Here is a 27,965-nt window from a genome sequence, read left to right as displayed (position 1 = left end):
CATTGTGATATGAGATTTATTCTGCAGAGCTCAAAAAACAAACATATCTTCAGGCGCGTGTCTGCCCTCTGCAGGCCGAAGTCAGTACTGCGTTGTTTTAAAGAACCAGCATTCCCACTGGTTTACTGAGTGTGCGCCAGTGTCCCAGAACCCTGTCCATATCCATATCCTTTGGGGCCGAAGTTTTTGCCATAGCATGCTGAAAATGAGGGAGAGATAAGGTTAAAAATGTCAGCACTCCATCCTTCGGACTCACAGCCAACATGGCAGCAACAAAGAGCTTTGCAGGTAAATGTGTCTCTTAAAAACGAGCTTCAGCTGAAACATTCATTCATTAATTTTCTGCTGATTATTTGGGTCATGGTGGGAGCAGAATAAGCAGCCCTCTCCGTACTTCCGTGTTCTCGGCTAGGGCTTCTAACGACTGCTGAGGGATTCCTAGGTGTTCCAAAGCCAGCTAGGAGATATCCAACATATTCTGGGTCTTCTCCGTGTCCTCCTCCAGTTGCATGTGCCTGGAAGGCCTACCTAGGGAGATGATCAGGTGGCATCCACACCAGATACCCAAATCACCTCAGTTGGTTCCTTTTGATGTGAAGGAGCAACAGCGGAGTTTCTCCCAAAACTTGTCACGCTGTCCCTGAGTGTAAGAGCAGATACCCTATGGGGGAACCTAATTTCCGATACTTGTATCCATGATCTTGTTCTTTCGGTCAATACTCAAAGCTCATGATCATAGCTGAGGATAGGAGTGTAAACTGACTGAAGTCTCAGGACTTAGCGCTGTCTTCCTCATGATAGTCTGAAACAGTGTCTGCAGGGCCTCAGACACAGCACTGATCTGTATTTTAGAACGTTTCAGTCAATCAGATCGATACACTGAAACATGTTCTAAAATATCTGTAGATTTTAAAATGTAAGCCTTCTATGAAAACATTGGCGGCACAGTTCATTCATTTTCTATATCTGCTTATTTCAATTAGGTGTATTTTGCAGAATAATAATAAAAAAATCACATCTCACACGACATTCAGTGAAATTCAATTATGACAACATAATTTTCTGAGGTGACTGAGGTTTACAGCATCATGCAAGAGCACTCAATGTCAACATAAGTTAAACACATATGTTAAATAATAGACATTAAACTTCTGTTGGAAGTTACAGCCTTATTACAAAATGGATTATTTTTTCCCCTCAAAATTCTACACACAACACCCCATAATGACAATGTGAATTTTTATTTTTATTTTTACAAATTCATAAAAAACTAAGAAATCAACTGTACATAAATGTTCACCGCCTTTGCCTTTAACCTCAAAATTGAGCTCAGGTGCATACTGTTTCCACTGATCATCCTTGAGATGTTTCTACAGCTTAATTGGAGTCTACCTGGGGTAAATACAGTTGATTCGAAATTATTTGGAAAGGCACAGGATTGTCTCGAGGCACAAATCTGGCAAAGGGTACAGAAACATTTCTGCTGTTTTGAAGGTCCCAATGAGCACTGTGGCCTCCATCATCCACAAATGGAAGAAGTTCAGATCCACCAGAACTCTTCCTTGAGCTGGCCTCCCATCTAAACTAAGCGATCGGGGAGAAGGGCCTTAGTCAGGGAGGTGACCAAAAACCTGATGGTCACTCTGTCAGAGCTCCAGCATTCCTCTGTGGAGAGAGGAGAACCCTTTTTTCATGTCAGTATGGGGTGTTGTGAGTAGAATTCTGAGAGGAAAAAATGAATTTCATCCATTTTGGAATAAGGCTGTAACATAACATAAAATGTGGAAAAAGTGAAGCCCTGTGAATACTTTCTGGGCTCACTGTATGATGCCAGTAATAACTGAGCTTTTCATCTTGTAAGAGCTGAGGAAGAACAGATGATTTACTGCCAAGTTCCATATAGGATCAAATAGATATCGATCCAATATAATAATAACATAACATGTTGCCCATGGGGATCCACGGGCTCTAGATTGGGTAGTGTTTATAAAATAGGGTTCAAGTGTGGTAATAAATTATGCAAAGTTTCTATGAGTTGGAATGGTGTGTGAGTCCAGAAGGTTTTTAGAACCTTAGACCTCAACAGTTTTTAGAAGAACTCAGTCCTTTTATTTCCTGTTAATTATGTAATTTTTTAATGTTAATTTACTGTCTTAATGTATTTATAAATTGTTTAGGATGTTGTCATCATATACACACTATTATTATTATTAGAGTTATTATTACTTTATTTTTACTTCTTTTTTGTCATTTGATTTATAAATGGACCACAATGGAAATACGTGTTTTCACTTTCTTGCGCATACATGTATTTACAATTACATTGTGTACTTACTCAATAAACTCATGCACACACGCTTTTAATATATTGGTGATCTACCCTGCCCTGCTGGATTCATGTGTGAGTCCAGAATGTAATTATCAGTGCCCATTGTTGTTATCTAATATCTGTAGTTTCTCCAAAAACATTAGTCCTGTCAACGTTCTGTTTTGGTGGCCTTCATCCTTGACCCAAAATACATAAGCATACCAAACGGCAAATGTCAGCTCTCTCCAGTTTGTCTGTGATGGAAGTTATATGCACACATGCAGAAATTTTTACTTTTATGCATTCTCCCCCAAGCAGGTGTTTCTATGTTTACACACCCAGAAACAGAAACAGTGGTGGAAGTCATCAAAAGCAATACTCTTTTCACTCATGGTAAAGGCAACATGATACTTAACGAAACTGACTAAACTAATTGAACTACAAAACACAAATCAATAACACTTATGACACTGTTAAACTAACATGAACCACAATAACAACATTTAAAACCCCAAAAGCCACAACTCCCATGGTGGATTGCAGCACAACACCCATTGTTTACTATCATTAGCTAATAGGTCTGTGATAAAAGTAACAGACCTTATTATTTTTTCAAAAACCATATGGATTTGAATCACGTGTGATTACATCAGACATGCTTGAACCCTCGTGGGCATGCGAGAGTTTTTTTCACGCCTGTCGGTTACGTCATTCGCCTGTGGGCAGTCTTTGAGTGAGGAGTCGTCCACCCTCTCGTCGTTTTTTCATTGTTTAGGAATGGCTCAGAGACTGCTGCTTTGTTTGATAAAAATGTTTTCAAAAACTGTAAGGCACAACTGAGTGGACACCATTCGATAAATTCAGCTGGTTTTCGGTAAAAATTTTAACGGCTGATGAGAGATTTTGGTCTGGTAGTGTCGCCGTAAGGATGGCCCACGGTGCCTGATGGCGATCTGCGCTTCGAGGCAGCAGCGTCTCGCCGTTTCACGTTGAAAACTTCCACATTTCAGGCTCTGTTGATCCAGGAAGTCGTCAGAGAACAGAGAACTTTCAGAAGAAGTCGGCATGAGGAGTTTATTCGGACATTCCATTGTTAACGGACATTTTGTAATGAAAGAACGTGCGGGCAGAGTCGCATGTCGGGCCGCACCCGGCCGCGGGGGGTCGCGACAGGAAAAACACCTCCGTTGGAAACCTTAACGGGCAAGTTGGAACATGCCCAAGCTGTTAAACAATTTCTCAGTTACTCACTTGTTGAAAGCCATCAAAAGCCGCCTGAATTTTACAAATGGTTTTCAACACAGAGGTGTTTTTCCTGTCTCGGCGCACACAGATTCGCCGAGTCGTCACAGAAACGACTCGGCGAATTTGCGCGCACGTCTTTCATTACAAAATGTTCTTAAACAGTGGAATGTCCGCATAAAGTCCTCATGCCGGCCTCTTCTGAATCTTCTCTGTTCTCTCACGACGTCCTGGGTGAATTAAGCCTTAAATTAGAATGTTTTCAGCTCGAAACAGGCCGACGATGGCGCCTGGAAGCGCTGCGCGACGTCCCGCTCCGTGGGAAGTCCTTACAGCGACAGAAACACCCCATAATCTCTCATCAGCCATTAAACTTTTCACCGAAAACCAGCTTAATTTCTCGAATAGTGTCCACTCAGATATCCCTCACAGGTCCAGAAAAAAATGTTGATAAAGCAACGCGCGCCGTCCGCAGCAGCTATTCAGACAAAGAGATTCCGACGGGCGGGGTGGAGCACTCCTCACTCAAGGCCTGCCCACAGGCACCAACACGTGTGAAAAAAACTCACGCATGCGCACGAGGGTTCAAGCATGTCTGACGTAAAAACATATGAATCAAATCCATTTATTTTTTGAAAAAAATAAAAAGGACCGCTTTTTTCATCACAGACCTCGTATTGCTGATTTCTCCAAAAATATTAGTCCTCTCAACTTTCCCTTTTCGCAGCATTCATCCCTGACCCAAAATACGTCAGCAAACCAAATGACAAATGTCAGCTCTCCCCAGTTTTTCCACGATTGAAGCCATGCACAAGCATGCAAACATGGCTATTATAATACAGATAATAATTTTCCTGTTTTGCTTGTAGTCACCACAACAGATCTGCATGTTGATCTGGCAAGTTTAAATGAACTAATTAATTAATTTAAAAAAAGGCACACCTGCTCAATATAGTGCAGTTAATTATATTTTTTCTTACCTGTAACAACTGACTGAGGAGGGTTGAGAAAATGACTTGTCTCCCATATGTCTGTCTATATGTTAACTTAAAAAAGTAGAGTATATTATATGCATAATCGCTCGTTGGATCAGGGAAATGTCAGTTAAATTTTAATACATATCTTATTCAAATTCTTTTAAAACCAGTTATATTTTCTTTTGATTTCTTTACTACTACTTTGAGAACCTTCCTTGTGACATTACAAACTTCCAGTCCTACACTTCACAGGGACCTTTCGATGAAAGTAAACAAACAAACAAAATGCCTGTTATTTAGTGATGGTAATCCTGGTTGACCATTTGTTGGTTGCGCATGATAACTGAAAAAGTAGAATATGGTTTTCTGTTATGGAGAAATGGGTCAGGAACATGATTCAACTCTGAGGCAAATCAGGATCCAATTCAATTCAAAATCTTATTTGTTTGATTAATGGGTGATTCTTAGACTACGGGCACTTATTATGTCCTTTGATCATATTGTATGAAAAACAGAAAAAAAGGGGAAATTTCACACTTTTATAGTTATCTTTACAATGAAAGTGTGTTAATAAATTCGTTCTAGTAGTCTATGATGACTTTTTCACCTTTTTTCCAGCATCATTATATGCAAATATTGCCGTTTTGTGCTTGTCCCACACCCAGACTTTTGATCTTCAATGATAAAAATGAATGGTAAAAAAACATTTTTTCTAATGTTTTAAAATATCTCTGAATAAAATATCAGTAAAATAATCAAAACATAATTGGGGTATTCAATGTCATACAACTGTTGTGATTGTGGACCAATTTTATTCACTTTATACATGCTTCCCTTAGGTAGTATTATTAGACGGTATTGCTTAAATTTTCATTGCTACGCAGATGATACCCAGCTTTATCTATCCATGAAGCCAGAGGACACACACCAATTAGCTAAACTGCAGGATTGTCTTACAGACATAAAGACATGGATGACCTCTAATTTCCTGCTTTTAAACTCAGATAAAACTGAAGTTATTGTACTTGGCCCCACAAATCTTAGAAACATGGTGTCTAACCAGATCCTTACTGTGGATGGCATTACCCTGACCTCTAGTAATACTGTGAGAAATCTTGGAGTCATTTTTGATCAGGATATGTCATTCAAAGCGCATATTAAACAAATATGTAGGACTGCTTTTTTGCATTTACGCAATATCTCTAAAATCAGAAAGGTCTTGTCTCAGAGTGATGCTGAAAAACTAATTCATGCATTTATTTCCTCTAGGCTGGACTATTGTAATTCATTATTATCAGGTTGTCCTAAAAGTTCCCTAAAAAGCCTTCAGTTAATTCAAAATGCTGCAGCTAGAGTACTAACAGGGACTAGAAGGAGAGAGCATATCTCACCCATATTGGCCTCTCCATTGGCTTCCTGTTAATTCTAGAATAGATAAAATTCTTCTTCTTACTTATAAGGTTTTGAATAATCAGGTCCCATCTTATCTTAGGGACCTCGTAGTACCATATCACCCCAATAGAGCGCTTCGCTCTCAGAATGCAGGCTTACTTGTAGTTCCTAGGGTTTGTAAGAGTAGAATGGGAGGCAGAGCCTTCAGCTTTCAGGCTCCTCTCCTGTGGAACCAGCTCCCAATTCAGATCAGGGAGACAGACACCCTCTCTACTTTTAAGATTAGGCTTAAAACTTTCCTTTTTGCTAAAGCTTATAGTTAGGGCTGGATCAGGTGACCCTGAACCATCCCTTAGTTATGCTGCTATAGACCTAGACTGCTGGGGGGTTCCCATGATGCACTGTTTCTTTCTCTTTTTGCTCTGTATGCACCACTCTGCATTTAATCATTAGTGATCGATCTCTGCTCCCCTCCACAGCATGTCTTTTTCCTGGTTCTCTCCCTCAGCCCCAACCAGTCCCAGCAGAAGATTGCCCCTCCCTGAGCCTGGTTCTGCTGGAGGTTTCTTCCTGTTAAAAGGGAGTTTTTCCTTCCCACTGTAGCCAAGTGCTTGCTCACAGGGGGTCGTTTTGACCGTTGGGGTTTTACATAATTATTGTATGGCCTTGCCTTACAATATAAAGCGCCTTGGGGCAAATGTTTGTTGTGATTTGGCGCTATATAAAAAAATTGATTGATTGATTGATTGATTGATTTTTTTTTAAACAAAATGTAGTTGTCCCACACTATTGCTGTAATTTCCACAACACTGTAATGTCCCTTTAAACAGTTTGTATGAAATATTGTTTGGGTAGTTTCTATGGAGATAAACAGTGACATCAGAGCACATGTATATAGCGCCAAATCACAACAAACAGTTGCCCCAAGGCGCTTTATATTGTAAGGCAATGGTGTGGTGGAAATTACATTTACAAGGCCAATAGTGCCCGTAGTTAAAGAATCACCCTAATACTATTTCTTTTTTTTTTTTTTATCTCTGTGGGAATTTCCAGAAAAATAGAGTGGAACACATTAAAACAAGCAGATAACCAAACGTGAAAAGACATGTTGAAAGTAGTTAGGGTAAACCTGTAGCACAAGTTGTGCGACAGTTTAATAATTCACCATTGCTCCACCAAACACTTTTACCACCAGAACTAAATAACTAAAAACACTGAGTGGTGACAACCCAAACTCTCCCATACATTAAAGGCAAAACATTACAGAAATACAGTCCACTTAATTTGTCGCACATCTGAATAAAATTACATCTGCTTTCCTCTCAGCCATTGTGCATATTCAGTTTTAAGACCGCTGCTATGCACGGGCCAAGGAAAGACCTATTAAAGTTTCGCGTTGATCCCAACTTTGATCTCTAATGTCGGACTTTGATGTAGATTGCTGCAATACTGTAATCAGGATAAACGGTAGATACTAAGAACGTATGATCAGCAGCCAAAATGTTTGAAGGTCATGGATGAGGAATTACAATAAAATATCAGGATCAAAGTTCAGCAATCAGGATGAAAGGTCAGTGGCCGTGGTCAGCATTAAATCACTATCATGATGAAAGATCTGATCAGAGTGTCTGTGTGGGTGGTTGCTATCCAGGTCCCAGGGTGGTTCCGTGGTGTCGTGGGTGTGGTGAAGCACAGCACAAGTGTGTGCTCCCAGACTTGAAGGTCAAAGTACAGCAATCAGAAAAAAAAGTCAGTGACCATAATTTAACTTAAATCATGATCAAAGTCATGATTGAAAGAAACATTCAACAATCAGCATCAAAGTTCAGCTGTGAGGATCAAAGATCAGTAATCAGACTAAAACATCCACGGCTGCAATCAGTTAAATACTAATCATTGAGATAGAAGTCACGATCTGGATCAAAGTTCAGTGACTATGGGATTAAGGATGACAATGTGCTCTACTGAGTGCCCTTCTAGTTGATGCTTGGGACTGTGTAGTTTTACCTTTGCAGTAGATTTCCCCATCTTTGTCAGACAGTGTAGTTGACTCAAGGCCCTTCCCACACGAGGCACAGGTGAAACATCCAGCCTTGTGCCACGACTGCAAACAAGCAGAAGATCTACATTATGTTAAAAAGTGCTTCTGCAGATGCACCCACGTGCGTGTGCATACTTACACTCCCAGCTCCAATCACTTTCTCTGCAGCATAAACAGCTTTACCACAGCGTGAGCATCGGTCTGACCCACCAAACTTCTGTGCCAGCTTGGACGGATTCGGGTTGTTGGTTGGATGGTCAGCAGCTGGTCTGACAAAGACAGCAAAGGAAAACGTGTGGATAACGATGTGCACAGATGAAGCGGTGTGCGTCTGTGTGTATGTGTTTCTCACTCTTCAGGTTTAGTCTCCAAGGCCTGCCCCTTGTCCATGCTGAGGACTCCTGCTCCCTGGCCATAACCATAGCCTTTTGGCCCATACTTCTTGCCGTAGCATGATTTGCAGTAGATTTCTTCCTCATGAACAGTCACAGTTGTGCTGTCCAGTAACTTCCTACACACCGCTGTACAAAACACACACAAATTATACTGTAGCTACAGAAACACACAGATATGCTATTGCTTGAATTTTTTTTTGTATATTTTGTTGAGGAGAGTCATTTGATTGGCTCCGAATTGTTTCCTTTTACAGAGCTGTATTATTTATTTTTTTTAAATCGCGTTCTCATCAAAATTCCATCACAAGAATGTTTGGACACAAATAGTTCTGCTCAGAACTCCATGAACTCATGCATTTCAAGTGAAGGCCAAGAAGAACACACTTGGAAATAATTTACTATGAAAACCAGAACTCCCCAGATTAAGGAATAAACATTCGTTTTTTTCCACAATCAGGTGTAACAAATAATACAAAAAGTGTGTATCAGCTTTTTTCAAAATGATCCCAAACAGTTTTGATGACTCTTGTGACCCTTAATTGAAGTAAGCGATTGAGTGAGTGAGTTTTGATGGAATCTGGTACAGGAACTACCTAAAACGTACTGTCCCTGAAAACCTTGTGTAGATATCTTTTGTCTTTTACGTATCTCTATTTTGTGGTGAAATCTGCAAACATTAGTTGCAGCTGAAAAATGCAACTCTATCAGGCACTGAATTTTCCAGAGATATTATTTTTAACTTCCCTATAATACTGACAAAGGATGCCATCCAAAATGTCATTTCAGAAGTATTCCAGTGAACAAAGTTGTGTGTGTGTGTGTGATATATGACAGATATAATCCCTCTAACATTTCATCATAATATAAACTTTTAACTGGTTTATGGTTATTTGGCTATTTAATGATATATTGATGAAAAAAATGTTTGAAAGCAATGTTTTTCAGATTTACAACATCAGAAATGACACAATTGACTTGTTCAAAGCATTCTCTTGTGTCTATAGACAATGCTTCCTGAGTGTTATATAGAAGTACTTCTAAAAGTAAATGTTTTACTATTCTGACAGGCCTGGATGAACCCTCTGAGAATACATAGGGGTCCTTTAATTCCTCTGACAATGTAGCAGATGGTAGCAATCTTGAAATATACAGTGTCAGTAGACAATACAAAAGGTTGACTGTTAGTACAGTTATACTGTTTTATATAATGGCTGAGTGGATTCTGGTGCTTTGTATGATACGTGACGTGTATTCTTGGTCTCATTTGTGTTGTGTTGCATTGCATTTAGAGTGCAATTTGGTTCTATTTAGTGTGAAAATTTGGTTCCATATGTTTGGTACCATTGCACTCTGCGCACACACACACACACACACACACACACACACACACACACAAAATAAATCCACTGCGCTGTAAGCCGTCTGTTAGGAGGAAATTAGAATAAAAAGCTGGACTAACTTCTGATGTGATTTTTTTTGCTGCACTGAGGAAGTACACAGTCTTTTTTTGCATGTACATGTGCGCACAAGCGGGACGTCGCTTAGCTTTAAAACAAACATGGAGGAGTTTGTGTTGCTGACGGAAGACGTTTTGATGGTGCTAGTTCTTCTAACACACACACTCCGTTGGAAGCTGTCTTTAGGCATGAAGAGCTGTTTGGATAAAAAGCTGAAAAGCTGACGTGATTTTCCGCTGGACTGAGGAACTACACAAAGTCTTTTTTATGGAAGTACACGAAGTCAGTGCACAGCATGATGGACTACATCGTCGCAATTTTGGCATCTTTTTTTTTTTTTGGATTACACGTCACAATTTGTTCTCCTATTTAAAGTTCGTGTTGGACTTTAGCAGCAGTGGAACCCCAAAATGTAAGTCCCTTTTCTGTTGTTTATAAATGAATATAATATCAAATGACAAGGATCTATTTAACCGTTATACAAACAAATAATGAATGTTTTTACATTCTTTCAATGGAACAAATATTTAATTCGGTGAAAGCTGGAACAAACCATTCAACTCTGCTTCGCCTCATTGAATGGTTTGTTCCAGTTTCACCTCATGAAATATTCATACCATTGAACTCACAAACATTCATTATTTGTTTAATATACAATTATGGATAAGATAGTACATTGCACATGGTTGTTTGGAAAACAGAAATGTGTTTCTATTGCTGAAATTAATTTTGATATATACCAACAATGGGCATATGTTGTGCCCACAGACAATGAAATACACTCACTGGCCACTTTATTAAGTACACCTGTTCAATTTGATTTTAACACAAATAGCTCATCAGCCAATCACATGGCAGCAACTCAATGCATGTAGACATCTAGACATGGTGAAGATGACTTGCTGAAGTTCAAATCGAGCATCAGAATGGGGAAGAATGGAGATTTAAGTGACTTTGAATGTGGCATGGTTGTTGGTCTGGCATAGATTCAACAGCTCTTTGAATCTATGCCACAAAGAATTAAGGTAGTTCTGAAGGCAAAAGGGGGTCCAACTCGGTACTGGCAAGATGTACCTAATAAAGTGGCCCATGAGATAGGGTTGCCACCTTTCAGAAATGAAAATAAAGGACGCCCACCACGGCTCCTCGGGGTCGCTACCACCACCCAAGGAGTTGTATATTTAATTTTGAAAAAAAACAACAACAAACATTTATTGATTGAACTGATTGAATAAACTTTATTGTCCCCAAGAGGCAATTTGTCTTGGGCAAAGTACTACAGAGTTGCATTAAAAGACATTGACAAAGACAAACACAAATAACACAAACACAAACATTAAAAAAAAAACAAAACAAAACAGTTTTTGGGTGAGTAAAGTGCTAATGTGCTTTGTGTTTAAGAGTTTGATAGAGGCTGGTACAAAGGAGAGTTTCAGCCTGTTGTTCCTGCACTGAGGCACTCTCAGTCTCCTCCCTGATGGCAGCAGCACATATTCAGGGAACAGCAGGTGATCTGGGTCGGTGGAGATGATCTTGGCCTGCCTCATCACTGCTTCTTCATAAATGTGTTGAATTGTGGGATATTGTTTGAGTCCAATAATTTTCATTGCTGTCTTGTGAATGTTTGCTAACTTGTTTTTTGATTGAGCTGTTATATTCCCAAACCAGGCTATGAGCCCGTACCTGAGCAGACTCTCCACCATGGCTCAGTAAAAAACAAGTAAAATGCTTGTGCTCACCCCATACAGCCTCAGCCTTCAAAGCCTCTGCTGCAGGCGGGAGCACAGAAAGTCCACATGAGGCTTCCAACAGAGGGCGCTGTCCACCTGGATCCCCAGGTACTTGTAGGTAGACACCTGCTGGATGGTGGTGTTCTTTATTGTGACAAGGTCATGCTGGCAGATGTTTCTTGGATCCAGCACCATTTCCTGAGTCTTCTTGGTGTTTAGTAGCAGACAGTTCCTCTCACACCACTGAGTGAACTGCTGTATTTCACTGTGGTATGAGGAGATGTCAGTGTCCTTATGCAGAAGGCTCACTATGGCCGTGTCATCTGCATATTTCAAAATGTAATTGTTTTCATGTGTATTTTTGCAATCATTAGTATAAAGTGCAAAAAGTACAGGCGATGCCACAGAGCCCTGTGGAACACCAGTGTTGCAGCTTCTGACCTCTGACAATGTACCATTCACCTTTACTCGCTGGGTTCTGTTATTTAAAAATGAGTAAAACCATTTGATTAAAAATGCACTGACACCCATGTTAAAAAGCTTCTCTAAAAGTAGATAGATCTGCACTGTATTAAAAGCTGAGCTAAAATCAACAAATAAAATACGGGCATAGGCCTTTGTGTTCTCAAGGTGCTTGGAGACAAAGTGAACCGTGCTTAGAACTGCATCTTCAGTGCTCCTGTTCTTTCTATAGGCAAACTGAAAAGTGTCCAGTTGTGGTGCCACCTCCTTCTCCAGCAGAGTGACAACATACCTCTCAAAGCATTTCATAACATTAGATGTTAGAGCCACAGGGCGCAGGTCGTTATTTGCAGTAGTACCAGGTCTTTTGGGAATTGGTGCTATATGTGACACTTTCCATAGAGCTGGTACTGTCTGCGTGTCCAGGGACAGTTGAAATAGAGGAGTCCAGGCAGATGCCAGCTCCTCTGTGCAGCTTTTTAATAGAAAAGCTGACAGCTTGTCAGGCCCTGTTGCCTTGTTTGGACACAGACGCTTAAAAAGGTGCTGCACATCACTAGGGTCTATCTCCACCCAAGGGGCTGCCCTAGTGTCTGGCAATGTTTGAAGGAGCTTGTGACATTGCTCTGAGTAGTCTTGATTATCAAATCTAAGATAGAAGTCATTTAACTCATTGGCTCTTTGGAGTTCATCAATTGCTGTGATATGAGTTTTTGCCGGGTTCATATTTGTGACCATCCTCATCATGTCCCACAGCTTTTTGGTGTTTGACCCATGAAAGCTGTTTTCCATGGCCTGTTTATTCTTTTGCCTTGCCTTTTTTAGATGATATTTAAGCTCTTTTTGTGCAACTTGTGACCCAATTCTGTCCTTTTCTCTAAAAGCCCGATTCTTCTTGTTTATGCACTGCTTAATTTCTTTAGTTATATAAGGTTTGTTGTTTGGATACACAACAACCTCTTTTTTATCAACACGACTGTCTACACAGAAATTCATGTAATCACTAATAGTGTCAGTTGCTTCATCAAGCTCTAGTGAGTGGAAGATGGACCAGTCTGTGCAAAGAAAGCATCCCTTAAGTGCTTCCATTGTATCATTTGTCCATATCTTAACTGTTTTGTGTTCTGGCTTACATGTCCTGAACACTGATCTGTAAGAGGGAATTAGATGTACAGTGTTATGATCTGAATTGGACAGGGGGGCTTGGGTTTGGCCACATAGGCGTTCTTCACATTTCCATAGCATTTGTCCAAAGTTTTGTTTTTCCGTGTGTCACACTGTACATACTGATCAAATCCTGCCAACACGGACTCTGGCTTACAATGATTGAAATCTCCAAGGAAAAACAGAGGGGCTCCCAGTGACCGCTGGAGTTGCTCGTGCACACACTCTGCGATGCACGCAGAGTGCGCATTTAGTTATACGTAAAGCTTTAAGTGCTTTATTAACACGAAACTGTTAAAGATAAACTGTGCAGTCAGTGAAGTGTGCAATCATAAACATAAATATGAAGGAAAACAGACTAATATTTTTAATCTTTAAAGTGAGGACATAAAAATACTTGTTTGCCTTGTACGAGGTCTGTTGGAAAAGTATCCGACCTTTTTATTTTTTGCAAAAACCATATGGATTTGAATCACGTGTGATTGCATCAGCCAAGCTTGAACCTTCGTGCGCATGCGTGAGTTTTTTCACACCTATCGGTTGCGTCATTCGCCTGTGTGCACGCTTTGTGGGAGGAGTGGTCCAGCCCCCTCAGCGGATTTTTATTGTCAGGAAAATGTCTGAACGAAGATTCAGACGGCTTTGGGTGGCTTTTCAGTCGAGTGAGTATCCGAGAAATTGTCGAAGATCTGGGCATGTCACATGTCCTGTGAGACCAACACGGAGGTGCTTTAGTTCTGCGCCATTAGCGGCTCAGTGGTGAATTCCTCCGCTCCTGTTTTCATGACAAAATCTCTTTTAACAGTGGAATGTGCCGGAAAAGTGCTGATGTCCACCTTTTCTGCCATTTCTCTGGTAGTCAGACAACGTCCCAGATCAACACAACCTTCAGTTTGGAAATGATCTGGTCGTTTCAGCCTGTTGATCGCCGCTCAGAGGACAGTGAGAGACAGTGGACCAAAGCATCCAGGTACTCATAAAGTCCAGTGATCATTGTGACCAATTTGTCCAAAGACTAAAGTGGTAAAGATCATGGGACTATTCATCAAGTGGGTTCATCAGTTACCCGGCAGTTTTGAAATTCTGTCAGATTCTACATCAGTGCATACCCTACCAACCCTAATTCTTCACAGTATACCTTCAACAAGATGCTGGAAACATTCCTCAGAGATTTCAGTAAATATTGACAAGATATCATTGCACACTTGCTACAGCATCACCAGCAATCTGAATCTATATACATAAAGGGTATGTCTGTCTGTCTGTCTGTCCAGGATAAACTCCCAAACTATAATATGTAGCCCTAAAAACTATATATATTCTGAATCCTCATGACATGGGGAACAAACTGGTACCATTTTTTAAAAAGTTGAACTGAAAATTACCCCCAAAATAGCCAGCTGCGGGTATGACCAGGCAGATTCAAATTTCCAGCCCTGTGTATGTGTTGGCCATCTCTGTTTATTTAAACCCTTTCTACAGCGCACTCAGCACAGCACAGCCACAGCACACTCGGCAAAACAACAACATGCTTAGGCTGAGGGTATGACCAGGCAGATTCAAATTTCCAGCCCTGTATATGTGTTGGCCATCTCTGTTTATTTAATCCCTTCCTTCAGCTACTTTATGTTCTCAACTATTAAGCACCTGATTGTCCTGTACAACCCAGTTTGCCTTCCTGTCTGAATACATTCATTTTATGTTTGTAAAATTGCAATGTAAAAACAGTGAAATACACCACTACCTCAAGTTTGATTCATTGATATTTACATTTACTGTTACCTACCTTTTGTCTGTGATTTTGTTATAAATTTGATTGCAAAACAAAGTCTGCATGAAGGACTTCAAATGTGTTTGTCTTTTAACCATTTCCACTTAGTTTGGGGAGTCCACCTCTTATAGTTCTGCCATACAAACTTTAGCCCATTAACTATTATATTTATAAGACATCAGCATTACAAAAACAAATGTTGGGCAATTGTTTTGATTAAAATGACTGGCATGTGGCTTATGTCTAAAACAGGTTAACCCGGGCAGCGCCGGGTACCCCAGCTAGTTGTTGATATAAAACAGGATAGATCCATGCTTTCATGCGGTGTATGCCAAATTCTCCCATTTCAGTATCACAGCAGAAATCAAAACTCTTCAGACCAAGCAGCAATTTTCCAATTTTGGTGAGCCTCACCCACTGTAGCCTCAGTTGACTGTTCCCAGCTGACAGGACAGGGACCCGGTGTGGTCTTTTGCTGCTGTGGTTCATCTTCTTCAAGGATTGATATGCTACTTGTTGATTTCTATCATCGTGAAACACTGGCTGTTCGTCTCTAACATCTGCCAGCAACAAGGCATTCGTACCCAGAGCGAGACCCCACTCTCTGGACGTTTCTTCGATTTTGGACCACTCTGTTGACCCAACAGATGGTTGTACAACCCATTCTGATGGATGGTTGAAACTTTGACCATATCTAGACTCTACATGCCAAAATGCAGTCACATGGTTGGCTGGTTGTTTGTTTTCATTAATGGCTGTTTGAAGAGGCGTACCTAAGGAAATGACCAGTGAATATATATATATATATATATATATATATATATATATACATATATATATATATATATATATATATACATATATACACACATGCACACATTTTTCTGTACTTTCTGAGGTTTGATACAATTTCATGTCTGGTCACTGGCAGAATACCTACTGTTGTAGTAGTCTTATACACCAGCACTTGGTTCTCATCAGGGGAAAAGCTGTACATAATTGCATGCAACATACTCAAATAACAAGTACATTTGTGGAAGTATAACAAAGTTTTTTCAGTTTGCTTTGTAAAATGTTGCATTTCATGATTTGTTAACTTGTTTTTTTCTCCCTCTGATGTTTATCGTTGCATTTCAGGGCCACTGTATTGATAAGAGTAAAGGTCACAAAGTTCTCAGACAATCATAGGAAGCAGCAGAACTGACTCACTACACAGGAAGCAGGACTTGTGGAAGCTCCTCCCATCACACAGTACCTCTTCTGCAAAGTAGACCGTCTTCTGACATCTGCCACATTTGTTTCCTCCTCCTAATGGCATTCTGTAGCATATACACATAAGAAAACACACAGACACCTTTTAAATGTGTACAGTTTATATATATATATATATATATATATATATATATATATATATATATATATATATATATATATATATATATATATATATATATATATATATATATATATATGTTCTCTTATAAATAGCAGTTCCTTGAAATTGCAGTGAAATAAGTAACATACGTAATTACCTCCACCAAGAAGATACTGTTTTCACCGCCACTTATCTGTTTATCTTTTAGTAGGATAACTCAAAACATCATGAACAGATTTCTATGAAATTTACTGAGCAGATACATAATGTTCTGGGAAATAAGTGATTCAATTTTGGAAGTGATTTGGAAAAATATTCTGGAACTGAGATCCAGAAGAATGTTTGGGAGATAGCAACATTTAACTTAAAAAGATCCAGACTCCAGAAGATATTTTAAGCTCTCAGGAACACTTAATTCAAAAATTTATTAAATTTAATTTATGAATTTCAATAACATTTTGTGAGCAGATGAATAATTGATGTACTTTTTGATTTGATATGGAACATAGTCTGGATCATGGATCCACAAACATGTGTTAGAGATATAGCAACATTGAACACAAAAAGTTCTGAATGGATCTTGATTAAATTTTATGAACATATAGATGGATTTTTTTCAGAAACAAGGCTTAATGATAAATGCAAGTTAGAGTGGGTATTTTGTTAGAGGGGAAATGTGTTCAGTGGCTTCAGTGGAGGTAAACACTGTGAGTGCCATCTAGATTTAAATGTCTTCATAGAGGAGTCTGATCAAACACAGGAGCGAGTGAGGTGTAGGACAGAAGCTGTTTGTCGGTCATTTAGTGATGCTAAAGAAGGTCAGAGAAACATCTAACAAGAGTTCGGCACTCACCAGGCAACCTGACTGAGATAAATCTAAAAATCTCAAAATTGAATGCAGGCTTGTATCTAAAACTCTGAAATAGGCTGTTTCATTTTGCTCACCAAGTCTTGATCACTTTCAAATGACCAAATGATGTCAGTCCCATGCAAAATTTAATTTCAAGTGATGAAATTTCATATTACAGAAGCTATAGATGGTTTATTTTCCTCATTATCGCAGCATCAGCTGTCTACACAGAGAGATTATTCTCATTTTATATCAGAGAAAAGTAATCAAATCTATTTTTCACAGCAGAAGAAGAATTGTCTTTCATTAGTCACACTGAGGGTTCAACAAATTAATTATTAGATTCCTGACCACGAAGCTTGCCATTAAAATAATTTGCATTAAAAAAAGCAGTTTTAACATCATCCAAATTTAGCTGCCTGTAGCTTTCATTGACTCATGGCAGGCCCAGGTTTAGTCATTTCCTGCTCTTTGTTGTGCGTATCTTCAAAAAAAACAAAAAAACAAAAAAGCAAATCTGTACTGGAAGAACAGAGAACTTTTTTGTTTGTTTGTTCATTGTTGTTAATTGGATAAAAATTAATGTGGCGTTGCTTCACATTGTCATGTGTTGTTTTGAACGCCAGAGGCAGCAAATGTGGAAATAATGTGAAAATGTGACTCTCTGTTGCCTAAAGTCAGTGTGATGTAAAGTTTTGGAATCCTGCCTGTTTCCACCCAGTAGCGTTCCCGACATGACCCTCCCATTCACTTCTCACATATCCAAACCACATTCCTGCCTGTACAAACCCCCCAACTCCTCATATCAGCCTGTTGTTTTGTCTTGTTCACTTAGACAGACTCGAGTTGTAGGTTTGTTTATTGGGTGGGAAATGAGATTAAAAAAGCTTGTGTCAGTTCCTTTTTCATAGTGGTCAAATGGCAGAACTGTATAATGTAATATACATTATCACCCAAACTCACACTTCTTTTTATAAATGCACCCAAGTTTATCCTAATAAATAAACAAAAATCAAATTTAGGCCTGCAACTAATGATTATTTTAATTATTGATTCACCTGTTAAGTATTTATCCCTGTAGGTAAGTAAGTATCCCTGCACTGAAAGGTACTGTACATGTGTACTCCAGTCACCTGTCTTTGCACAGTCCCATTCCATTTTATTTACTTAGTGAATATAGTTTGGCCTATTTGACTCTTTTACTTCTTACAGAAGTGTATTTTTTTCTTTTCTTTTTCTTTTTGTTTATGCACCAATAACACCACATCAGATTCCTTGTATGTGCAAACTTACTTGACAAATTTGATTCTGATATTTTCATGACTAATTCATTGTTCGCCTCATAAAATGTCAGCAAATGGTGAAAAATATCCATCATTAATGACCAAAACGACCACATCCTAAAAATGTCTGTTTGTCCACAACCTAAAAATTTCCAGGTTAGTGCTGGAGAAGATTAAAGAAACTAGAAAAAGTTCCAGAGACATTTTAAGCTTAAAAAAAAAAAAAAACTTAAAATGGTTAATCCATTGATTAAGTCTATGCACACAAAATACATAAAAACAAAGATTGCTGAGGTTGGCAGAAAACATTTTCATTGTGGTCCGCAGATGCAGGGTTGCCAAAAAGGGAATAAGAAGAAGGATTCTATGGGCCCATGACTGACAGGGGCCCAAAGAGACCCCTAATGTAATTGTAATATTGACAAAATAATATCGGGGGTGGCCCAGTGAGATTTCTTTTCATGGGGCCCAGATGCTCAGATGATCAAAATAGTTGGTGATTAATTTAGTAGTCAATGAATAAATGGATTCATCGTTGCAACATGGCCTCATATGATGCTTCTGATGACAAAAAAGGTGTTCAATGTGGGTAACAGCTCTCTGTATTTAATCTCAGACTGATATGTGGTTATTTGTGTCATGCTGCTGCATGGTGACCTCCACCATCAACAACTTCTGTCTGTATATGAAACTGTATTTATATATTTTTATGTACAGTCTGTGAAGCAGTGAAATGTACTGTATTATCCTGATTCTGGATCATTCAAACTGCAGTTATACTGACTGGGATGTAAAAGTAATGCAGTTTGCTCTGTCACTATCATCATGACAACTACACAGAAGGATTATTATTATTATAATCATTGATTTTTGTTTACTTTTTGTTCATCTGTTCTCCATGATATCTAAAAAACTTGAAAAGATACTGCCAGAGGAACAAAAGCACATAGTAGTTTTGGTCTGTGGAATGGTGGTGGGGGGCACCCTGACCCTGACCCTGATCTCGTTTTTCTTCATGGTCATAACTCAGATTCATACAAAAAACAAACTATACATGAGAATTGTTGGATGTTACATTGGAGCACAACATCTGCTCATTATGACATCTGAACAACCATTAATGTTGCCAGTATCTAACAAAAACTTGAGGTGGTTTGAATCCCTTTGATGTTTGTGTTGATTTTGCTTTTTTATTTTCCCCATAACCCAGTTCTGAACCAAGGTAAATACACAAACAACAAATGATGAACAAAATATCCTCCAACATTCATTCATTTTATGCCACTTATCCAAATCTGGGTCACATTGGCAGTAGACTAAGCAGCTCTTCCCGCACTTCCCTATCATCAGCCAAGTCCCGCCTTGGATTTCCACCTGCAAAGACAGTGCAACGGGTTTGGTACGCTGTTTTCCAGCGGTGGAGAGGGGCAGATGCTCACATGGATTGATATCCTCCTCTAACATTTTTATCAAAACCTTCAAAATATTGTTTCCGATACAAGAGTGAAGGTCTGACTTTAGGAAAGTCATTATGCTCCAGCCTCTAAATGAGTATTTCATGCATGAATTGGTCGGTTATGACTTAGAGTCAGCTTCAGTCCACTCTTCCTGCACAGTGGTTGACTTGCAGCCAAGCCAAACTCTGGTCTTTAGGGTCTAGTGACAATGTTTGTTGTGTATGTTATCATTCAGTATATGTTGTACATTATTCGGAGGAATGTCAGACAACTGTATCTCTGTTACAGTGACGGAAACGGCCTCATAGACACACAAACTGTAAAGAAAGAAAGTTAAATTTGCTAACTTTAAGGCAGCAGTGGTGAGGCAAAATTCCATGAGCCAAACTTGGAGGAAAGTCAAAACCAAGCTTACATCTTTTGGAGAGAATGTAGACGACCACACAGATATAAATGGGTATTTTCGGGATTACTGTATATTAAGGAATAGCTTATGCATATTCATAATGTTTTAAAGAGAAAAAATACTTTGACTTTGTCACCTTCCAAGCACCTGATTAAAAAAAAAAAAAAAAAAGGAGTCCCGAGAGTTTTTCATGTTTTTATACTCTGAAGTCAAGAAAATCAACTAGACCTGGTGATGCTTGGAGCTGAGTGTCATTATCTGAAGATGACTTTGTGTCCAAATAGTTGCAACTCCAGAACAAAGACCAGAAAATGAGACAAAGCAGGTGCTGATGAAGTTTTATCAGTTGAAGTGGTCTACATTTGTATCACGTAGTTCTGTGTTGACTTTTAATAATGAGTCATTGGAAAGATGTGACTGAAAAGCTACTGTGAGCATTACAAAGTGCTAGCTGATTGTGCTAGCTGTAGCTGATTATACAATTTTAGTTTAGTTTATAGTTTAGTTTAGTTTATTTATAATTTTAGTCAATAGGATTATATTGTGTTAAAACTACTTTTTAATAGTTAAAATGTTTGGGGTTTTGACTGAAGCACCCACAAAGTACTACAATTACATGTCTGCACAAGTGAAAGTGCCTTCATTTTTAAGATGCGCATATTAGCATCTACGCTAGCTTGTTGAAATAGTGCATCATGTAACTCATTTTAAGACTGTGGGATTTTCAAAAAGTCCTCTGTGTAGTATCATAAGTCCACAGGATGAGTGCTGTTGGATGCCACGTGCTCTGTTACGATGACTAGTGCTACGAAAGGCCCGGTCACACGGCACTTAACGAAGTGCGATGAAGCCCAAACGAAACAAGAAATCTGGAGTTTCGTTGACTTTCGTTGGCATTGTTTAACCTTTGCACAGCTTCGTTCCTGCAGCTGGTGCTTTGTCAGGATTTTTAAACTGTCGAAAGATTTAAACGAATGCCACCAGAAACCTCAGTTTGTCCGTATTTCGTTTTGCTGTTGTTCTTAATGATTTTATCATTTGCTTAGTTTTGTAACGTTAGCATTATTTCAACTTCATTCAACCAGCTGAATGTTTTCATACAGTGCAGAAGCTGGTTTGTGAGAGTTGCTGCTGCCTCTGCATTCATGTACCGTTGTAAATTACGGGGCAAACTCAGCCTGTTTACTTGGATTTTTTTTTTTTTTTTTGGGGTGGTGGGGTCAGCTTCAATGGGCTCAGGCACCTTATATAGGCCAGAATTAATGTTTTGTGTGGACACAATGAATTATTTTACCAAAAATAAAATAAAAACCATGCTCCTGCCACAAGCAACTGCTAAATTTGAAACAACAACAGCTTGTTTAATTTTCAAAGGTACTTGAACGGAGCAGCAACAGCAGCAGCGGCACAGCACGTCATCAGTCTGAACCAGACAGTGAGGATTCTGATGATCCCTCTGTTGTTCTGGACGAGCACCCAGAGCAGGTGGATCCACTCCAGGCATGTTTTTGTTTAAAGCATGGAGATCAACGTTAGCTTCGTTCCTCTATCGTTCCTTTTGTGCTCTTGATTCGCAAGCTATTCGGTGATGGGAAAAGTCAAAAGCTCATTCGTCCACCTTTTCTTGACGAATTGTGTGACTTTCTTATTTTTTCCCTTCGTTCAGGAATCCTTGTATGCCATGTGACCGGGCCATTAAGTTGTTGTGTACCTTGTGAGTTATGTGGGCTGCACTGAGTAATCCTAGCAGTTTGCCCATGTACCTATTGTTGCAGAGTGTTAAAAATGTATTTTTTATTCTCTCTCAGCAGATGAAGAAAGGGTTGGGGTTGCAAGTACAACAACTGACAGTGAACTGGGGCAATGTACCCTTGTCCTGACTGAATACCACTTTACACTTCCTGTTAGCGTATTCCACAGAGTATGAACACTTGGACAAACTCTTATTTTTATTTTATTTTTTCAATAATAAATTTATATATTATTATATTATATTATAATAATATTATTCAATAATAATAAAAATCAGTTGTGTTACTTTGTCACTGTATATAGGCCTCCTGGCCCATATTCTGAATTCTTAGATGAATTTGGTGCGTTCATCTCCAACTTGTCAACTAGTGTAGATAACATTCTGATAATTGGTGACTTTAATATTCATATAAATAAGCCTTCTGATCCCCTCTGCAAATCATTTATGGAAATTGTGGATCAATCAATCAATCAATTTTTTTCTATAGCTCCAAATCACAACAAACAGTTGCCCCAAGGCGCTTTATATTGTAAGGCAAGGCCATACAATAATTATGTAAAACCCCAACGGTCAAAACGACCCCCTGTGAGCAAGCACTTGGCTACAGTGGGAAGGAAAAACTCCCTTTTAACAGGAAGAAACCTCCAGCAGAACCAGGCTCAGGGAGGGGCAGTCTTCTGCTGGGACTGGTTGGGGCTGAGGGAGAGAACCAGGAAAAAGACATGCTGTGGAGGGGAGCAGAGATCGATCACTAATGATTAAATGCAGAGTGGTGCATACAGAGCAAAAAGAGAAAGAAACAGTGCATCATGGGAACCCCCCAGCAGTCTACGTCTATAGCAGCATAACTAAGGGATGGTTCAGGGTCACCTGATCCAGCCCTAACTATAAGCTTTAGCAAAAAGGAAAGTTTTAAGCCTAGTGGATGCATTAGGATTTCGGCAATGCATTCGGGATTCGACGCACATTAGTGGAAATACCCTGGATCTGGTTCTCGCACGAGGTATTGCTGTCACGAATATTGACATCATGCCTCTTACATCAGTGGTGTCTGATCACTCACTTAAGTTTACAGTTTCGCTGCCGTGTTTAGTGAAACAACAACCTTATATATCTTTACAGCGATGCATCAACTCCTCAACTAAGACTGAACTCGAAGCTAGACTGCCTGGTGTCTTAGCTTCACATTTGACAAATACACAGTCAGTAGACAGACTTGTGGATAGTTTAAACTCGGTGCTCAAAACTACACTCGACATGATTGCACCACCTGTGTTAAAACCGCGCTCCCCCAAATCACAGGCACCTTGGTTCAGTGATTATCTGCGTGACCTCAAGCATAAAGCAAGAGGTCAAGAATGGAAATGGCGTCATTCAAAATTAGAAGTATTTCACCTTGCTTCTGTGTAGGCTCTCAGTTGTCCAGGTGGTTTCCATAGTAGAGAAGCTTGAATCTTCGACTGGACTGGGTTGTTTGACGCGAGGATGTTTTGCTTCAAATCGCAGAGGCTTCCTCAGCTAAAATTCTTGCTCTGGTGGTCTGACTTCTGTCTTGACTCTTGTAGAGAAGAATAATCAAGAAGTCACAAAAGCTGGAGTTTTAAACCTAATCAGACCCCTCCTACCGAGAGGCAGACTGCTATAGGCCAGTGACTAAACAATAGGTCTAATTAGAACCTATTGTGCTCTAGTTAGCACCCTCCTAATGACATGGCACATCATCAGCAGAGTCGTCAAGGGAGCCATCAAGAGAGGGTCCGTCCCATCATTAGGGGGGACAGCTGCCCTGTCATTAGGAGGGTGCTAACTAGAGCACAATAGTTGCTAATTAGAGCTATTGTTTAGTCACTGGCCTATAGCAGTCTGCCTCTCGGTAGGAGGGGTCTGGTTAGGTTTAAAACTCTAGCTTTTGTGACTTCTTGATTATTCTTCTCTACAAGAGTCAATACAGAAGTCAGACCACCAGAGCAAGAATTTTAGCTGAGGAAGCTTCTGCGATTTGAAGCGAAACATCCTCGCGTCAAGCAACCCAGTCCAGTCGAAGATTCCTGCTTCTCTACTATTTCACCTTGCGTGGCGTGATGCTATCTTAGACTATAAGCATGCATTATTGGCTACAAAGCGGACTTACTACTCTGATTTGATCAACAAAAACAAGCATAACTCAAAGTTCTTGTTCGACACGGTGGCAACACTTTTGCATGGACAACCACCTGTAGTTTGCTCTCCTTTTACAGCACAAGATTTCCTGGATTACTTTGGGAAGAAAATCGAAGACATCAGGTTAAACATATCCCGGCATGCCTTAATCCAGCCACTACACCCTGCTATTGATGTGGGCGCCACTACTGAGGTATTACCTAGAGTTACAGAATTTGATAGTATCTCACTAGGCAAGCTGACAAAACTCATAATGTCAACAAAAAGCACAACCTGTTTATTTAATCCTATACCAACAAAACTGTTTAAGGACCTGTGGCCCACTCTTGGGCCGACTGTGCTGGAAATTATTAATCTTTCTTTAACTTCTGAATCTGTTCCTAAATGTTTCAAATCTGCAGTGATTAGACTATTACTTAAGAAACCTAATCTTGACCCTAGTGTATTGACAAACTATCGGCCGATATCAAATCTATCATTTTTCTCTAAAATTCTGGAAAAAGTGGTGTCACGGCAGCTCGTAGACTATCTTACTGAGAATAATCTCTTTGAGCCACTGCAGTCTGCTTTTAGAAAATATCATTCCACAGAGACGGCTCTCACTAAAGTGGTGAATGATCTTCTGCTTACAATAGATTCGGACACCACTACGGTTCTGTTGCTGTTAGATCTCAGTGCTGCATTTGATACAGTGGATCATCATATTCTACTTGATATGCTGGAAAATCATTTTGGGATTACTGGGAGTGCCCTTGCATGGCTGACGTCATACTTGACCAGTCGTTCTCACTGTGTTTTGTACAGTAACACTACCTCTAACCTTAGTGACATGAAATTTGGGGTCTGTCTTAGGCCCCCTGCTTTTCTCCCTTTATATAGCACCCCTTGGGCACATATTGCGGTGTTTTGGGATTACCTTTCACTGCTATGCAGATGATACTCAGTTATACATGCCAGTAACTGCTGGTAATCTCGTTCACATAAAATCCTTAGAAGACTGCCTTGCAGCAGTGAGAAGTTGGATGTCTAGAAACTTCCTACTTTTAAACTCTGATAAGACTAAAATGATGGTTCTTGGTCCAGTGAGACATCGGCATCAATTTGACCAGTTAACGCTCAGCCTCGGCTCGTGTGTCATACATCACACTGACAAAGTGAGGAACCTTGGGGTAATTTTTGATCCTTCGTTGTCCTTTGGCCTCCACATTAGAAATATTACTAGGACTGTGGCTGGGCCCAGACTCTGGAATGCTCTGCCTCTCCACGTTCGAACAGCCCCCACAATGGAGTGTTTTAAGTCTCGTCTGAAGACCCACTTTTATTCTCTGGCTTTTAGCTCTGCATGAGTTGTATGGTCCTCTGTTGTCTTTGGCCTAGTGTTTTATTTATTTATTGTTTTATTGTTTTTATGTTTATTTATTTATTAGTATCTGAGTGGGTTTATTGTTTTGTATAGTTGTATAATCATTTTTATGTGCAGCACTTTGGAAACTGTTCTGTTGTTTAAATGTGCTATATAAATAAAGTGGAGTGGATTGGATTGCTTTCTTCCACCTGCGAAATATAGCGAAGATTTGTCCCATCCTGTCTATGGCTGATGCTGAGACCCTGATGCATGCATTTATCTCTTCTAGATTGGACTACTGCAATGTTCTATTTTCTGGTTTACCGCAGTCTAGCATTAGGGGTCTCCAATTGATTCAAAATGCTGCACCCAGACTTTTGACACGAAGCAGAAAGTTTGACCACATTACACCCATTTTGGCATCCCTTCACTGGCTTCCTGTCCCAGTGAGATCAGATTTTAAGGTTCTGCTACTAACCTATAAAATTATTCATGGACTGGCACCCTCCTACCTAGCTGACCTAATTAAACCTTACGTACCGGCCTGGGCTTTATGTTCTCAGGGTGCAGGACTACTTTGTGTCCCTAAGGTGAATAAGAAGTCTGCGGGTCACAGAGCTTTCTCTTATCATTGCTCTGTTCTGTGGAATGATCTCCCTGCGTCAATAAAACAGTCAGATTCTGTGGAGACTTTCAAGTCCAGACTTAAGACGCACTTATTTTCCCTTTCATATGGCTAGCATACTGGTACACTTTTGTTTTACGCTTTTTACTCTTTTAATTCATTTTATTAGTAATTGGAGCGGGCCGCGGCCTCAACTTTACCTAAATTCTGGGTCTTTTAGTGAAGTTTAGGGTTAGTGGCCGGCAATCACCTTAGTATTTCTCTGTTTTTCTTGTTGTTTAATGCTGGCAAATTATACGGTATTTTTTGTCTTTCTGATGCCTGATTCTGTTTTTTCTCTCTGTTTAAGGTGCAGCTCCATCCAGAGATGGGAGTTGTGTTCGTGTTGGCGATCCTCCTGTCCTGTGCGCCAATAGCATTTCTTGTATATTTGTCCGTGAATTGTTCTGTGAATTGTTCTGTAATTTATGTTTGTAGCATGGCCCAAGCAGAGGGTCACCCCTTTGAGTCTGGTCTGCTTGAGGTTTCTTCCTCAGAGGGAGTTTTTCTTTACCACTGTTGCTCTGGGGGTTGGTAAGGTTAGACCTTACCTGTGTGAAGCGCTTTGAGGCAACTCTGTAGAGATTTGGCGCTATATAAATAAAAATAAATTGAAATTTTTTCATATGACAAAATCAAGCTTTCATTTTGGGATGACTACTTGGCACTTCTGGTACCACAATGCTCTAAACCTGTCTCAGCTGCATATTTCCTAAATGGTTTTATTGTTAGCATAATGATCCCATTATAGTTACATTTTTTTTCTAAAAACACACAAAAATTTGGGAAATTTTAACAATGCTAACACTTTTAGAACAATGGTAGAATTATGAAATACTCCAGGTCCAATTCAGAAATATTTCTCATAACAGGTGAAACGTTCATGCTCAAAGAGGCACCTCACTGAATTTGGCACAGTTGGATACATGGTGCCCAACAAATACTTCTCACACCAGTGACAGAGCTTAGTTTTCTTTTGTTTTTTGCTTTTGTGAAGCATCTGAGTCTTTTAGCTGAGCTCTTGTGTGTTGATAAAGGCGAGTTCATAGTGAGGCATTTCTGATCATTTTCATGCTTCGACAAGTTAGGACAGAGTTCCACGTTGGATGGCAGAACAAGAATGCAAGAAAAAAAGGAAGCTGAAAACAAGGAAAACACAATGTGAAATCCTTGGCATTCAGGAACAGGATAAGAACGTTTCAAGTACAAACTGTACACTAACAGCACTTAGTAGTTACCCAGTGCTTTTAACATTTTGCATTCAGCGTGTTATTTTTTAGAGTCACCGTGTTACTGTTGACCTGCTCCCTAACCAAACTAGCATGTGACACCACTAACACAACACAACTGTTCAAACAAAGGTATCACCTCTGGGAGCAGCAAAAAGGAAAGTTGTTTGTCACTTTTTAAACCCTGAGTGAAAACTAAAAGCAGCGTACGTACCTGTAGTCAGTTAGTGCTGTCAGTCAGCTTTGGTGCACAGGCTTTAGGTTTGAGTCCCAGTTTTTGAGTACTGCAGCACTGGGTGTGTTCAGGAAGCCAGCAGTGCACAGAGGGAGGCGGCTCAGTTCCACTATAAGTCTGCACCAGCAAGGTGGTTTCTTCTGAGGCGATCCAACTGTTTGACTTTATTTCTGGTGATGGTGAATGTGTGAGGCGAATGTGGTTTTGACAGAGGAGGAGCTTCTGTTCTTATGGGTGACAGGAACAGGGCAGTTTCTGACTGACTGACT

The 27,965-nt window shown here is 39.7% G+C and overlaps 1 protein-coding gene across 3 annotated transcripts; it reads right to left on the bottom strand.

The window, feature by feature from the left end:
- LOC117512426 (cysteine and glycine-rich protein 1-like) lies at positions 1-27,945 on the bottom strand. 3 transcript variants are annotated; one of them, XM_034172491.1, is made up of 7 exons: positions 27,676-27,945; positions 19,752-19,821; positions 16,149-16,258; positions 8,313-8,481; positions 8,100-8,229; positions 7,927-8,023; positions 1-199 (listed from the first exon to the last, which is right to left on the bottom strand). In XM_034172491.1, the coding sequence occupies exons 3-7, from the start codon at positions 16,255-16,257 to the stop codon at positions 123-125; spliced, it is 582 nt and encodes a 193-aa protein (XP_034028382.1). In that variant the 5' UTR covers position 16,258; positions 19,752-19,821; positions 27,676-27,945; the 3' UTR covers positions 1-122. The 3 variants fall into 3 exon arrangements, with proteins under 3 accessions (XP_034028382.1, XP_034028379.1, XP_034028381.1); XM_034172488.1 differs by lacking the exon at positions 19,752-19,821 and having other exon boundaries at positions 16,149-16,276; positions 27,702-27,945; XM_034172490.1 differs by lacking the exon at positions 19,752-19,821 and having other exon boundaries at positions 27,676-27,944.
- Between the last annotated feature and the right edge of the window lie 20 nt (positions 27,946-27,965).

The sequence above is a fragment of the Thalassophryne amazonica genome, chromosome 6 (assembly GCF_902500255.1).
Source record: "Thalassophryne amazonica chromosome 6, fThaAma1.1, whole genome shotgun sequence".
NCBI lineage: Eukaryota > Metazoa > Chordata > Actinopteri > Batrachoidiformes > Batrachoididae > Thalassophryne > Thalassophryne amazonica.
The sequence above is the reverse complement of the archived record's forward strand: the minus strand, read 5'-3'. Positions and strand labels throughout refer to the sequence as shown.